We start from the raw sequence: 17,031 nt of genomic DNA on the forward strand, positions 1-17,031 counted from the left end.
ATGCCAACAGCAATTGGTGTCTCTACGGATGCATACCGTCAGTCAGTGAACATGTAGGGTCACAAGTAACCAACCCTTTCTGTGGTATAAGTACAAATAATGGGTTTAACGTCAATCATGGGAAAAATCACCAATATGAATATCACGAGGAATTACTGGGAAGGCAAGACAACCAGCTAACAGGAAACACATGGAAACATTAACAAAAACAAGACAATGCTGATAGCATGAGTTAAAACAGTTTGATAAACAATTCTTAAAGTAATGACAAGTCAAAATTAAATGCTTGGAGGAAGTGGGGAGAAAAACCTGTAACTATAAAATTAGAATCTATAAGTAATAGTGCTTTCATTTATACTGTAAAGATTAAATCAAAACATGTAAAGTTTCCTTTCAATGATTCTAATTGAGCTCCACTTTATTGTAAACCCGCAGAAAACTGGAGCATGGGTCAGAAATAAATGAACAGATAACACATGATGTCATGATGAATAAAGAAAAAATGGTGAAATCATTCTAAACTGGCAAATCATCACAACAAATTCAGATTTTTAAAAACCAAAGTTGCTTCTGTAATTAAAGAAAACAAAGTTTGGAAGCACTGAGCTCTATCAGAAAATTTCAAGAAACACTGAAGTGTGGTAACCAGCATGATGGAATTATATAATGAAAATGTCACTTCCAGTTTTGCAAGATTTAAAATTAAAATACTAGCACAAGCATTGAATCAATGCTTTATACAGCACACATAAGAGACTCCTCAGGCCATTGTCTCATCAAATATCTGTCTGTTCTAATTCAATTTTCCAGAACTTGGCCCTCAGCATTGTATCGGTAAAAACAAATGACTGCTGATGCTGGAAACCAGATTCTGGATTAGTGGTGCTGGAAGAGCACAGCAGTTCAGGCAGGTCCACGCCCCCCCTACAACCCACCCTCCCATCCTGGCACCTTCCCCTGCCACCGCAGGAACTGCAAAACCTGTACCCACACCAGCTCCCTCACCTCCATCCAAGGCCCTAAAGGAGTCTTTCACATCCAAAGTTTTACCTGCCCACCCACTAATATCATTTATTGTATCCGTTGCTCCCGATGCGGTCTCCTCTACATTGGGGAGACTGGACGCCTCCTAGCAGAGCACTTTAGGGAACATCTCCGGGACACCCGCACCAACCAACCACACCGCCCGTGGCCCAACATTTCAACTCCCCCTCCCACTCTGCCGAGGACATGGAGGTCCTGGGCCTCCTTCACTGCCGCTCCCTCACCCATAGACACCTGGAGGAAGAACACCTCATCTTCCACCCCGGAACACTTCAACCCCAGGGCATCAATGTGGGCTTCAACAGTTTCCTCATTTCCCCTTCCCCCACTTCACCCTAGTTTCAAACTTCCAGCTCAGCACTGTCCCCATGACTTGTCCTACCTGCCTATCTTCTTTTCCACCTATCCACTCCACCCTCCTCCCTGACCTATCATCTTCATCCCCTCCCCCACTCACCCATTGTACTCTATGCTACTTTCTCCCCAACCCCACCCTCCTCTAGCTTATCTCTCCACGCATCAGGCTCTCTGACTTTATTCTTGATGAAGGGCTTTTACCGAAACGTCGATTTTACTGCTCCTTGGATGCTGCCTGAACTGCTGTGCTCTTCCAGCACCACTAATCCAGAACCTCAGCATTGTATGTTATGGCATTTAAAGTGCTCCTCTAAATAATTCTTGAGGGCCTCACTCTTCTACCGCTCCTTTAGGCAGGGAGTTCCAGATACACAGGTGAAAAAAAAAGTTTCCTCAAATCACTTCTAAACCTCCTCCTCCTTACCATAAATTCTGTCCCTTGGTCACTGACCCGTCTACAAAGCAGGAAGTTTTCTCCCTATGTCTGTGTCTTTTCTCCTGATTAGATTTAGATTAAATTAGATTCCTACAGTATGGAAATACTCCCTTCAGCCCAACAAGTCCACACCGACCCTCCAAAGACTAACCCACCCAGACCCACTCCCCTACCCTATAATTACCCCTGACTAATGCACCAAACACTATGGACAATTTAGCATGGCCAATTCACCTGAGGGAACTGGAGCACCTGGAAGAAACTCACACAGACACTGGGAGAATGTGCAAACTCCACACAGATAGTCACCTGAGGCAGGAAGTGAACTCGGGGTCCCTGGTGCTGAGAGACAGCAGTGCTAACCACTGAGCCACCGTGCCGTCATCTATCAATGCCCCTCAGAATGGTGTATACCTGAATCGATCAGAATCCTCCTCAGCCTTCTCCACTCTAAAGAAAACAAGCCCACCTGATCTCATCTCTTTTCATAGCCAAATCGCTCCAGCACAGGCAATAACCTGGTGAAATCTCTTCTGCACCCTCTCAAGTGCATGTACATTCTTCCTTTAGGGTGATGACCAAAATTCCACACAGTACTCCACTATGGAGTGAACGAACATTATAAAAAACTCCATCACAGTCTCGTTGCTCATGTTTTAAATGCCTTCACTAATAACAGCAAATATTGCTGCTGCCATCTTAACTATCTCACTTGCAAGTCCTGTTGAATTCAATAATCTACAGACATGCATACCAGGATCCCTCTGATCCTCTCCTTACTTGGGTCCTTCCATTCAATGTGTATTCCCTTGCCTTGTTAGTTCTTTCAAAATGCGTCGTCTTAGACTTTTCAGGATTAAATTCTATTTGCCACTGTTCAGCTCATCTGACCAACCTGTAAGTATTGTATATATTGTACCAGAGTCTAAGGTTTTCTTACTTGCTATTTACCACACCATGATTTTCAGGTCATTGGTGAACTTATTGATCGTACTTCCTTCTTTCACATCAGAGTCACACAGCACAGAAACAGACCCACCCAATTGATGCTGACCATAATTCCAAACTAAACTGGCCCCACCTGCAAACATTTCTTATCCATGTACTTACTGAAATGTCTTTTAGACATTTTAACTGTACCCACATTCACCACTTCCACTGGAAGCTCATTCCACACACAAACCACTCTTGGGGGAAAAAAAAATATGCCCCTCATGTCTTTTCTAAAATCTAAAATCTTTCTCCTCTCACCTCAAAAATATGCTCAGTTTTGAAATGCCCTACCCTAGGAAGGTGCCATTTACCTTATCTATGCACCTCATGATTTTATTAACTTTAAGTTCATCCCTCAACTTCCTATGCTCCAGTTAAAAACGTCCCAGTCTATCCAGCCTCTCCTTACAATTCAAACAATCCAGTCCCAGAAACATCCTAGTAATTTTTCTCTAAACTCTCTCCAATTTTATAATATCCTTCCTATAACAGGGTGACTAGAACTGGACACGGTACACCAGAACAGGCCTCACTAACATCCTGTACAACCTCAACATAACGTCCCAACTCCTATACTCAAGGGTCAGAGCAATGAAGGCAAGTGTGCTAAATGTCGTAACCACCCTATATGTGATGCAAACTTCAAAAATGATGTACCTGAGCCCCTCTGTTCTACAGCACTACCCAAGGCCCTACTTTTCATTGTACAACCTTGCCCTTGTTTGTTTTATTAAAATGTAATCCCTTGCATTTATCAAAATTAAACTCCATCTGCCACTGCTCAGCCATTGATTCAATTGATCAAGATCGCTTCATAAATTGTTAATAAACTTCTTCACTATCCACTACATCACCAATCTTTATCCCATCCACAAACTTCCTGACCATACCTTCTACATTCTAACCTCAATGAGAAACAAAATTGGACCTAGCACCCAAGCCGTGAGAAACATCATTAGTCACAGGCCTCCATTCGAAAAAATAACCCTCCATCATCACTGTCTCCTGCTGTTAAGCCCATTGTGTCCAACTGGCAAGTTCACCGAGAATCCCATATGATCTAACTTTGCTAAATTAATCTACAATGCGGAACTTTGTCAAAAGCATAACTAAAGTCCAAGTAAACAATGTCTACCACTCTGCCCTCAATCTTCTTGGTTACTTCCTCAAAAAAGTTTACTTGACCCAAAACGTTAACTTTGATTTGTTTCCACAGATACTGCCAGACCTGCTGAACTTTTTCAGTATGTCTGGTTTTTGTTTTAAATTATGACATATTGGTAAGTGTGAATATACAAGAGGGATCTAGAGGTCTTTCTACACCAGTAAATAAAAGGTAAACAGGCAGGTATTGCAATCAAGTAGGGTAGCTGTTTGATTAGATTAGATTCCCTACAGTACGAAAACACGCTCTTTGGCCCAACAAGTTCACACTGACCCTCCGAGGAGTAACCCACCCAGACCCACTCCCCCTACCGTACATTTACCCCTGACTAATGTACCTAACATTATGGGCAATTCACCTGACTTGTACATCTTTTGAATCATAGAAGGAAACCGGAGCACCCAGAAGAAATCCATGCAGACAGGGAGAGTGTGCAAACTCCACACAGACAGTCACCCAAAGTGGGAACTGAACCTGGATCCCAGACGCTGTGCGGCAGTACTGCTAACCACTGAACCACCTTGCTGCCCCAAAATGTTATGGGGAATCAAGGTTTGTGCAAAGATTTGTAGCTCAGGTGCTCGTTGTTGTGGTTCTGTTCGCCGAGCTGGAAGTTTTTGTTGCAAACGTTTCGTCCCCAGGCTAGGTGACATCATCAGTGCTCTGGAGCCTCCTGCGAAGCGCTTCTTTTATGTTTCTTCCGGTATTTATAGTGGTCTGTCCTTGCCGCTTCCGGGTGTCAGTTTCAGCTGTCCGCTGTAGTGGTTGGTATATTGGGTCCAGGTCGATGTGTTTGTTGATGGAGTTTGTGGATGAATGCCATGCCTCTAGGAATTCCCTGGCTGTTCTGTCTGGCTTGCCCTATGATAGTAGTGTTTTCCCAGTCGAATTCATGTTGCTTGTTGTCTGAGTGTGTGGCTACTAGGGATAGCTGGTCGTGTCGTTTCGTGGCCAGTTGATGTTCATGTGTGCGGATTGTTAGCTGTCTTCCTGTTTGTCCTATATAGTGTTTTGTGCAGTCCTTGCATGGTATTTTGTAAACTACATTAGTTTTGCTCATGTTATGGGGAATCTTTAATTTTCCAAATATTGACTGGAAATACTATAGTTTGAATACTTTAGATGGGTCAGTTTTTGACTAATGTGTGCAGGATGGTTTCCTGACAGTATATAGACAAGTCAACAAGGAGCGAGGCCACATCGTACTTGTTTCTGGATAATGAACAAGACCAGATGAGCACTTTGGTGATAGTGACCACAATTGGGTTATGTTTACTTCAACGGTGGAAAGGGATAGGTATATACTGCAGGGCAAGTGTTATTGCTGGGGGAAAGGCAGTTATGATGCAATTAGGCAAGATCTGGATGTATGTTTGCTTGCTGAGCTGGAAACGAACCTTCAACTCAGTGAGCAAACCTCCATCCAGAACCTCAACCGGAGTTACAAATCTTCTCAAACATCATTAGCCAAGACTTAGGATACATAGGATGGGGAAGGAAACTACAGGGAATGGGCACAATTGAAATGTAGAGCTTATTCAAGGAAAGCTACTGCGTGTAATTGATAAGTATGTACCTGTCAGGCAGGGGGAAGTGGTCAAGTGAGGGAGCAGTGGTTTACGAAAGAAGTTAAATCTCTTGTCAAGAGGAAGGCGGCGGCTTATGTTAGGATAAGACGAGAAGGCTCAGTTACAGCACTTGAGGTTAGCCAGGAAAGACCTAAAGAGAGAGTTAGGAACACCCAGGAGGGGACATGAGAAGTCATTGGCAGATAGGATCAAGAAAAACCCTAAAGCTTTTTATAGGTATATCAGAAATAAAACAATGACTGGAGTAGGATTAGGAGCAATCAATGATAATAGTGGGAAGTTGTGCGTGGAGTCTGAGGAGATGGGGAAGCGCTAAACGAACATTTTTTGTCTGTATTCACACAGGAAAAAGACGAGTTGTTGAAGAGAATACTGAGACACAGGCTACTAGATGAGATGGGATTGAGGTTCATAAGGAGGAGGTGTTAGCAATTCTGGAAATTCTGGAAAGTGAGCTGGATGGGATTTATCCTCGGACTCTCTGGGAAGCCAGGGAGGAGATTGCCGAGACTTTGGCTTTGATTTTTAGGTCATCATTGCATACAGGAATAGTGCCAGAAGACTGAAGGATAGCAAAAGTTGTTCCCTTGTTTAAAGAAGGGGAGTAGAGACAACCCTGGTTATTATAGATCAGTGAGCCCTACTTTGGTTGTGCATAAAGAATTGGAAAAGGTTGTAAGAGATGGGATTTATAATTACCTAGAGAAAAATAAGTTGATTAGGGATAGTCAACATGCTTTTGTGGAGGGTAGATCATGCCGCATAAACCTGAGTTCTTTCAGATGGTGAGCAACAGGTGGATAAGGGTAAAGCCACTGACGTGGTGTATATGGACTTCAGTATGGTGTTTGATAAGTAGTCTATTGAATAATATATGGAGGCATGAGGTTGAGGGGGATTTGCAGCTTGGTTCAGAAATTGTCTTGTCTTGTGAAAGAAGTCAGAGGGTGGTTGCTGTTGGGAAATGTTCATCCTAGAGCTCAGTTACTAGTGGTGTACTGCAAGGATCAGTTTTCGGTTCACTGCTGTTTGTCAATTATAAAAATGACCTGGATGAGGGCGTAGAAGGATGGGTTGGTCAATTTGCGGATGACACTAAAGGTCAGTGGAGTTGTGGATAGTGCTAGAGGATCTTGCAGGTTACAGATGGACAGAGATAAGCTGCAGAGCTCAGCTGAGAGGTGGCAAATAAAGTTTAATGAGGAAAAGTGAGAGGCAATTCACTTTGGAAGGAGTAACAGTAATAAAAAAAAAGTACTGGGATAATGGTAAGATTCTTGGTAGTGTAGAAGAGCAGACAGATCTCTGTGTCCATCTACACAGGTTCCTGAAAGTTGCCAGCCAGGTTGATATGGTTGTTAAGAAGGCATACAGTGTGTTAGCTTTTATCAGTAGAGGGAATGTGTTTCAGAGCCATGAGGTCATGCTGCAGCTGTGCAAAACTCTGGTGCGGCCGCACTTGGAATATTGCGTACAGTTTTGACCACTGCATGATAGGAAGGAGGTGGAAGCTTTGGAAAGGGTGCTGAGGAGATTTAGTAGAATGTTGCCTGGTATGGAGGGAAGGTCTTGAGAAAAGGTAGAGGGATTTGAGGCTGTTTTCGTTAAAGAAAAGAAGGTTGAGAGGTGAGTTAATTGAGTCATATAAGATAATCAGAGGGTTGGATAGGGTGGATAGCGAGAACCTTTTTCCTTGGATGGTGATGGTTAGCAAGAGGGGACATAACTTTATATTGAGGGGTGACAGACATTAGGACATATGTCACAGGTAGTTTCTTTACGCAGAGTAGAAGGGCGTGGAACGGCTGCAGATCTGTAGTAGACTCACCAACTTTAAGGGCATTTAAATGGTTATTGAATAAACATATGGATAAAAATGGAATAGTGTTTGATCCTGGGTGCCCAGAACATTATCGGAGTCTCTAGATTATTAGTCTAGTGAGAATACCACTTGGCCATCATCTCCCTATGAGGTGCACATGAAGAAATATGTCTACTCTTAGAGGTTAGTCAATCTGTGGGATTTGCGACCACAGAAGAGAGTGTAGACCGGGTCACAGTGTATTCAAGAGTGAGATAGATAATTCTTTTTACATATTAAAAGGCACCAAAGGGTATGGAAAGAAAGTAGGAATGTGCTGTTACAATACAATCATACTGAATGGCCTAGCAGGCTTAAGGACAAAATATTCTAATGGATATGTACTGATCCTTCTACAGGCATTCTACCCAGATCCACTACTGCAACATTAAACCTATTCCTGTAACCCTGCATTCACTATGGTTAATCCATCTAGCCGCACATCCTTGACACTATGGGGCATTTAGCATGGCCATCCATGCTAAATGTTTGGATTGTGGTGGGAAACCAGGGTACTTGGCAGAAACCCACGCAGAAGTATAGAAAATGTGCAAATCCAACATAGACAGTCACCAAGGCTGGAACTGAACCTGGGTCCCTGGCACTGGGAGGCAGCATTACTACCCACTGCGCTGTGCCACCCAAAATCCCTATTCCTAGTTTCTATATTTAGACAAAATGTAATACAATACAATACAGCACAGGAACAGGCTCTTCTACCCACAAAGTCTGCATCGATTCCTAATCCTTATTTTGATCGATTACTTATTGCCATGCATGGCTTCTATCTCTGTTTGCCTCCCATTCATGAGTCTATCAAGATGTGCCTTTCTTCCACAAAATCCATTGGTAGTGTATTCCAGGTATCCACCATCCTCGGTGTGAAACATTTTTCCTGCACTTCTCTCATATACTTTTCCCCCTCTCACCTTAAACCTGTGTCCTCTTGTAGTTAAACTGTCCACTCTGGGGAAAAGAAACTTCTGAGTATCAACCTTAACTATGCCTTTCAATTTTGAAGACCTTTATCAGGTCACCCCTTAGCCTGTCTTTCCAGTGAAAACAAATCTAAGTTTATCCAACTTCTCCTCATAACTAAAACCTTCCAGGCCAGGCAATATCCTGGTAAAACTTTCCTGCATTCTCTCCAAAGAATCCATGTCCTTCTGGTAGTGTGGTGACCAGAAATGTATGCAACATTCCAAACGTGATCCAAAAGTTTTGTACGGCCATTACAATTTCCCAGCTTTTAGACTCAATGCCCCAGCCAATTAAGGCAAGTGTGCTGGATGCCTTCTTGACCACCTTATCCACTTGTGTTACAACTTTCAGAGATCTGTATCCGTACACCAGGATCCCTCTGTATGTCAATGCTCCTAAGGGTTCTGCCATTTCTTATATAATTCACACTTGAATTTTAACTTCTAAAATGCATTACCTCATATTTGTTTGGATTAAACTCGATCTGCCATTTCTCTGCCTAAATCTGCAATCTATCCACATCCCTCTGTATCGTTTGACAACCCCATCCTCCAATCTACAACTCCACCAATTTTGGCGTTATCTGCAAACTTACTAATCAGACCACCTGCATTTTCCTGCAAATTATTTGTGTACATTACAAACAAAGGTCCCAGCAATGATCCATGCAGAACATGACTAGTTACTGATTTACATTCCGAAAAGCACCCTTTCACCACTACTCTCTATGACCAGACAGTTTTGTATTCATTCAGCCAGCTCACCCCGGATCTCATGAGACTTCATCTTTTGTACCAGGCTGCTATGAGGTACCTTATCAAATGCTTACCAAAGTCCATGTAGACATCATCCTTCCCTCATCAATCATTCTTATCACTTCCTCAAAAACCTCAAAACAAATTAGTGAGATGTGATGACCTTCTCTGCACAAATCTATGCTGCCTACTGCTAACAAGTCTATTCGCTAATGAGAGACTTAGGCACAAAAGGTCCATTGCAGTACATCTCTACAGACATTGACAGATTAAGACTAAAGACTGTGAAAATAGAATACTTACACTGGATTAACAGCACAAAATCCTTAGTCTCAGTCTCTCTCTGTACCAGTCTTGCACTCTGACCCCAGACTGAGTACACAGAGATGATTGTGCTTCCTTCTTCGTATCCTCATTCATGATTGGCACATGGTGCTGGAGGTGCCATTACAAACAATTATTGGAAGTAGGTGGGAATCAGCCATGATCAATTCATAGCAGGGCCAAAGGCTTATTCCTGGTTGACATATTTATAACGTTTCAGCACAGAATAGTTACAGTGGAAGATGCTCTAGCTCAGCATGATTAGAAGCAGCTCTTAAAATTTACCTGAAATTTTAAACGCTGCCAAAAGGGAAGTGGCATGCTGAACAACAGAAAAAATTCCAATCTGTTATACTAAAATAAAATTCTGAGAGGGGAAATGCCCTTGACAAGCCTCATTCTATTAAACATAGCTGGTTCGCACATTGTACCCTCACTAGCTTGTAGCACTGGGACTAACAGGAGGATAGAGCAGATAACGGCGTTGCTGAGGAGCTGATGCATGGGAGAAGGGTTCACATTTTTGGATCAATGGAATATCTTCTAGGGTAGAAGTGACCTACACAAGAAGGATGGATTGCACTCGAATTGGAAGGTTACCTCAGATTACAATGGGATCTGAATCAGATGGACTAATGGGCTGAAGAGTGGCAGATGGAGTTTAATTTAGATAAATGCAAGGTGCAACATTTTGAAAAAGAAAATCAGAGCAGAGCTCATGCACTTAATGGTAAGGTGCTGGGGAGTGTTGCTGAACCAAAAGACCCCTTGGAGTGCAGGCTCATAGCTCCTTGAAAGTAGAGTCATAGGTAGATAAGATAGTAAAGAAGGGGATTGATATGCTTTCCTTTATTGATAAAAGTATTGAGTAAAGGAGTTGGGAGGGAGAAAGTAAGGATTGCAGATGCTGGAGATCAGAGAGTCGAGAGTGTGGTGCTGGAAAAGCACAGGAATCTGATGAAGGGCTTATGTCTGAAACATCGATTCTCCTGCCCCTCAGATGCTGCCTGACCTGCTGCGCTTATCCAGTACCACAGTCTCAACTATAGGAGTTGGGAAATTATGTTTGGACGGCTGTACAGAATGTTGGTTAGGCCACTTTTGGAATATTGCATGCAATTCTGGTCTCCTTCCTATCGGATGTTGTGAAACTTGAAAGGGTTCAGAAAAGATTTACAAGGATGTTGCCAGGGTTGGAGAATTTGAGCTATAGGGAAAGGTTGAATAAACTGGGGCTGTTTTCCTTGGAGTGTCGGAGGCTGAGGGGTGACCTTATAGAGGTCTATAAAATCATGAGGGAAATGGATAGGGTAAATAAATGGTCAGTCTTTTCTTTGGGGTGGGTGAATCTAGAACGAGAGGGCATAGGTTTAGGGTTAGAGGGGAAAAGTTATAAAAAGGGACCTAAGGGGCAACTTATACACACAGAGGGTGGTGTGTATATGGAATGAGCTGCCAGAGGAAGTGGTGGAAGCTGGTACAATTGCAACATTTAAAAAGTATCTGGATGAGTATACGAACAGGAAGGGTTTAGAGGGAAATGGGCCAAGTGCATGGCAAACGGGACTAGATTCGGTTGGGATATCTGGTCGACATGGACAACTGAAGGGTCTATTTCTGTACTGTACATCACTATGACTCTAATGGGAAGAATGTCTCTAAGTTGATGCTACAGTTAAGATAGGATACATACACCTCTAAGGCTCAGGAAATTTGGCATGTCAACAATGACTCTTATCAATTTTTATAGATGCATCAGAGAAAACATTCCTTCTGAATGCATCACAGCTTCATATGGCAAATGCTCTGCACAAGACCACAATAAATTAGGAGTTGCGAACACAGCCTAGTCCATCATGAAATCCAGCCTTCCTTCTGCTTACTCAGTTTATAATTCCCCACTGTCTTGGGAAACCGGCCAACCCAGGTATACTCTCTTTCACCTTCTTCTAGCACGCAGAAGATACAAAAGCTTGAAAACATACCAACAGATTTAAGAACAGCTTCTTCCCGGATATCAAACTTATGAATGGACCTCTCATATACTAGAGTTGATCTTTCTCTGCACTTTTCTGTAGCTGTAACACTATATCCTGCATTCTATTACCTTGCTGTATTTATATAAGGTATGATTTGTAATGTTTGTAGGCAACACAATACTTTTCACTGTATCTCAGTACACGTGACAATAATAAATCAAATCAAAAAATTGTCAACTACATGGCATTTGTTTGGGAGATCTCAATTCAGTCTGAATAAACATGGACATTCAGCAGAAAACCATCCCTAAAATGACACCAGTTTGAATTTTTTAATAGTTATTTTTGTATAGGCACTGGCAAGGCTGGCATTTATTGCCCATGCAAGATGCCATTGAACAGAATGGCTTTCAATGCCATTTCCAAGAACAATCAAATCAATAACCATGTCGTTTAGAGTCTGGAATCATATGTAGGCTGGACAAGGATAGCTGGTTTCCTTTCATGTTAAAAGAATCCGATTTTTTTTAAAACAATGGATAACTGGTTTTCATTAACTAATTTTTACTTCTAGTCCAGTGAGATTAACTTCTGCCACAGAGGCAGGCTATAAACAACTACAGAGGGAAATGGAAAAATAAATGGTGCACAAATGTGATAGAAAATTTTCTAAGGTTGAAGCTGAGGTATACTCTCAGCTTATGGATGGGTAATATCTGATTTAGCAGCATTCGATACCAACTCTGGGTGCTGGAGATAGGAAGAACATCATTTCCCAGCACTGTCCTTAACTAGAGTAAGAATTAAGAATGGAGAGAATAAGTTCATTTCACTTTGAAGGAGAATGTAAAGAAAGGCAAGAATGGGAAGAAAATCATTTAGTTCATTGAAATTCATGCCTTCTCATAGTCCTAATCAAGTCAGTCAGCCTTTAACTGTCCTTTAATGAACATATTTGACTCCAACACCCGGTTAAATGACTCTTCATTTTCAAAATCATTTTGTAAACACACCTTTAAAAAGTTACAGAGCTGGCAATTTATTGTAGTAAGATCAAGACAGTAGATGAACTTTTAACTAAGTCCATCTACCTCACCGATATTCTTCCCACTAAAGAAATTCTGACAGGAGGAGGAAAGGAGACTGAAAAGTATGAAAATAAAAGGGAACAGGAACAACATTCAAAACATATATAGTGTAACATTGTCAATAAATATGTAGATGATTAAAAGATCTTACCTTTCTAAACTAAATGACGCTAATTTAACAACAGAGCGGCTCCAGGCCTGCAAAACCTTTTCTTAAAAACAGCTTTTCTCAGCATTACACAATTTCTGGGCACGAAAGAACTCAAACTAACATTACATGCCGTTTTTAAAAAAAAAAGAGAATCTGACATTATGAATCTTACCTCCATATTGCCAAAACATCCTTGGAATAACTGGGTCTGACCATGCAGCCGAAAGAACAACAACCAGGTACAATATTACAGATGGCATATTCAACCTTATCCTGTGGAAGCTTTAGATTTGTCAAAAGTTGGAAATATCCAGGAATTCAAAAAACGTGCGTAGTTAGTCAGTCATTTCGAGCATGAGAAAAAATGATGAGCCAATGATTGAAAACATAGGTATGTATTAAATGAGCTGGTCACAACTGATGTAACACTTGCATGTCTTGCAAATCTTCCTGAAACTTTGAAGCTCCAAAATGCAGACCTGTGGGTTGGGCATGGCAAGGGGAGAAAAAGAGAACCCATGTTAACATTAAGAATTCTTTTCAAAGAAGTCATTCACAAATACTTAAATTTAGAAAAATATACTAGTAAGCTGTTATTTATTACAATTATTTGCTGCACATTCATGAAATAAATATAGCTAATCTCCTTCTTCTCACCAATCTTTGTTCTTTCTTCCGTGAATGCCTTCACTTCTTTTTGGGTTAAAATTCCTCAACTAACAGTTGTCTGCTGGTATTGGTGTGTTGACTGCAAGGTTGCCAGATCACAGCTAAGCCTGATCCAATTTTCACCCTGATGTCTCCACGAGTACTGGGTAATGATCAATATCAGAACTTTGACTTCCCTTCTCTAAACCAGAAATGTACAGGCACCACTAAAGGTTCACTGACTGAGAATAGCTAACAGAGATTGGACCTTGAGCCCTCTAGTTATTCACTGGTAAAACTTGCTCGTCTATCGTTCTAAGAATGTCATCTTGTAAAACTTTCTTACTGACCACGCAATCTTTTGGCAACAGCACCCAATCTAAAAAGGTATATAGTAATCAAGCCAGAGGAAGTGGAGGAGGCTGGTACAATTACAACATTTAAAAGGCATCTGGATAGGAATATGAATAGGAAGGGTTTAAATGGATATGGGCCAAGTATTGGAAAATGGGACTAGATTAATTTATGATATCTGTTCAGCATGGACAAGTTGGACCGAAGGGTTTGTTTCTGTGCTGTACATCTCTATGACTTTAAGTTGCAAATGTTACCCTTGCAGTGCACATTTAACTCTTTAAGAACATGGTTAACTAAATCAGGCAGTACTAAAGTGATTAAAATGAAGAGGACACTTAACTTAAGGAATTTTTAAGTCACTATTCTAGGCACACTAACGCTTATTTTGACGTATCCAAAGAAATCAGCTTCGAAATCTCACCATCAGAATAATAACCTCAAAATTTCTTAAATTCCATTTAGAGAGAAATTTCCAAAGTTCTGGTCGATGCTTGAAACAGCATGAAACTCCCGTACATTATGACATTATCAGTATTTTTGTAAATAAAACGTGAATTGAACAGAAACCAATTGCCAAAGTAGAAAGCAGGGCTGGAGACTGAAGCTTGGTAACAGACAACGCTACAATCCAAAGCAACAGTCAAATAATTCTATTTGCAAAATCGCATAGAGTCAAATTATACAATTCAACATTTCAATCATTGAATCCTTAGTGTGGAAACAGACCATTTGGCCCAACAAGTCCACACCAACCCTCTGAAGAGTAACTCACCTAGACCCATTCCCCTACCTTATTACTGTACATTTACCCCTGACTAATGCACCTAACCTACACATCCCTGAATACTGTAGGCAATTTAGCACAGCCAATTCACCTAAACTGCACATCTTTGGTTGTGGGAAGATACTGGAGCACTCGGAGAAAACCCATGCAGACAAGAGGAGAATGTGTAAACTCCACATTGGCAGCTGCCTGAGCTTGGAATAGAATCCAGGTCCCTGGCGCTGTGAGGCAGCAATACTAATCACTGAGGCTAAACCAGAGGCCATTCACGATGGTATGATTTTGCTATTAAAAACTTAATTATATTGTTAAAGCGCTCTCAAATTTACAAATTTCTATTTTTAATTGGATCATCTTCTGATTGCGTTCAGCAATAACATTTTCAACAGATCCTCTGAACAATTGAAATGGATTTACTAAAATAACTCTTTGCCTACTGCTGCTAACTTTCTGTCAGCCTAAGCACATCAATCAGATTCCCCTTAATTTTGACGCTCTGCATACATCGTGTATTAAATTGCATAGTATGTATCTTTTTTTAAATTCAAGTTATTCTCCACTTTTGTTCTTCAGTGTTCAATTTACTGGTCACAAGTATTACAGATACTATTTATTTAGAGCAATAGATAGCTGTTAACAGGATCTTTAAAAAAAACTGGAAAAAAAGATCTTTTGCTATTCTGTTTGTTTGCACTTCTCCGAATTTAATCTTATCTGTAGATTCTGATTATTTTTTTTAAATGACTGCAGTATCATCAAAAGAATACAAGGCAGCTACCCAAGCAGCATAAATCAAAAATCCTGTGAAAGAGCTTGCTGCAACACTGGAAAAGATTGCAAAATCTGCTCTGCAAACAGGACAAATTTAAAGTCATTCAAAAATTGTTCTTATCTGGAAGTGGCTAATATTCTACTGGTTTTGAACTTATTAAAATTTACGTTTATCCTCAGTAAAAAAATATATAGTTTTGGAACAAGTTAGAATGAGGCAGTGAGTCACAGGTGCAAACAAAATCTACAATCTTGAGAGATAAAAATGGATTTATTGGGAAATGGAACAAAACATCAATACAACTTAAGCACAGAAGAGGAGTTAGTGAAACACGCAAAAGACATTTTCTCACCGATTTTTTCATGTTCTCGTACAAACAACTTTAGCGTTTCAAGTAGCAGCAAAGCGAACATATAAATTAAATAATTAACTCAGCAGTAACGCAAAACAACCAACAATTTAATACCGAACTCATACAGTGAACAGCTTCAAAATACAAGCCTTAAGTAACCCTTGAAACAAACTTCAACGGATATGGTTGACCCAATGGTGTGTTACTCCAAAACGGCACAGGAAATGTCTTACACACTGTTCAGATATAAGTTAACTGTCGACAGTGTGTTAGATATTTGGTCGTGTAAAGGATTAATTTTTTTTTTCTATTTATAATTTCAATATCAGTTAGCCAGTGTTAGAGGAGGAGTTTATTGTTAGAAATTCAAGGTCAATTTTGCAGACTCTGTTGGATTGCAGCATAAAAGGGGTGAGTAATCTGCATCCCTCCATTGCAACTGCCAACCATATGTTCATAAATCAGTTTGAGCTCTCAATTTCACCCAGTCACCTAAACGTGAAAACAATACTGTAGCAGAGCTGGTGAAGGAAAGAGGCTGTGAAACTAAAGAAACATGAGAAAATGCTGTGGTTGTGTAAGACCACAGACTTAACAGAAAAGGAAAATTACACTTTAAAACAATCCAGCTCTTGAAATTCAAACACACAATTAATGAATAGTATCCTAGATTTTTTTAAACAAAGATCCAGTTTAAATTTCCGTTCCTGTTACACGCATGGTGATTTTACCATAGCACTTTTCTTTGATAAAATAAATGCTTTCATTAAACAATGTGTAAAGTGACACTACCGCCACCTGTAAACATACAATGCTTCAAAAGTGAATGCAACAAGATTGCTAGAGTTGTGTGCAAGTGCATTAGCATTTCATGCTATATGAAGTTCCATATTTCAAATAGCTTTTTTGTTTAAAATGAATAAAGCAGTTCAAATCAATTAACAGGACATTATCAGACAAATTTCAATATTAAGCCACGTGAGGAGACATTAGATCAGGTGATCAAAAGTCTAGTCATAAAAAGCTTTAACAAGCATCTTAAAAATGAGGAGATGGTGCAAAGGCAAAGCCAAGGCTATCCAGAGTTTAGGGTCCTGGCAAAAAGGGTTGTTGACAACAAATTTAAAGGATAGGAACAGAACTTGAAGGAAGGGAAGTTCTAATAACATCAGCTAATGTCAGGGCCAAGAAAGTAAATTCACTTACTAAAATAAAGCAAGCAGTAGTCCTTGTGAATAGGAAGAGACCAAAAAGCGTACAATGGGGGGAGACTAGAGAGGTAAAAGAAAGATGCAGGCTCACTGCTAGGAAGAAGAAACTTAAGTGAAGTTTGGCCTGGTGAACTACAGAAAGGGAGAAACTCAGGAAGCAGCTGAACAGAAGGTCTTAATCTTA

At 40.6% G+C, this 17,031-nt stretch overlaps 1 protein-coding gene across 2 annotated transcripts in view; it reads right to left on the reverse strand.

Moving 5' to 3' along the window:
* Positions 1-17,031, reverse strand: part of LOC132824274 (semaphorin-4D-like) — a 220,249-nt gene that overhangs the window by 81,613 nt on the left and 121,605 nt on the right. Inside the window, exons 1-2 of one of the 2 annotated variants that reach the window (XM_060838623.1) lie at positions 13,381-13,457; positions 12,896-13,202 (exon numbers count right to left, since the gene is read on the reverse strand). In XM_060838623.1, coding sequence (XP_060694606.1) covers positions 12,896-12,983 — 88 coding nt within the window. In that variant the 5' untranslated portion in view covers positions 12,984-13,202; positions 13,381-13,457. Of the gene's footprint in view, positions 1-12,895; positions 13,203-13,380; positions 13,458-17,031 lie in introns of those variants that run through there. The other variant, XM_060838614.1, reaches the window with a different exon arrangement.

The sequence above is a fragment of the Hemiscyllium ocellatum genome, chromosome 2 (assembly GCF_020745735.1).
Source record: "Hemiscyllium ocellatum isolate sHemOce1 chromosome 2, sHemOce1.pat.X.cur, whole genome shotgun sequence".
Lineage (NCBI taxonomy): Eukaryota > Metazoa > Chordata > Chondrichthyes > Orectolobiformes > Hemiscylliidae > Hemiscyllium > Hemiscyllium ocellatum.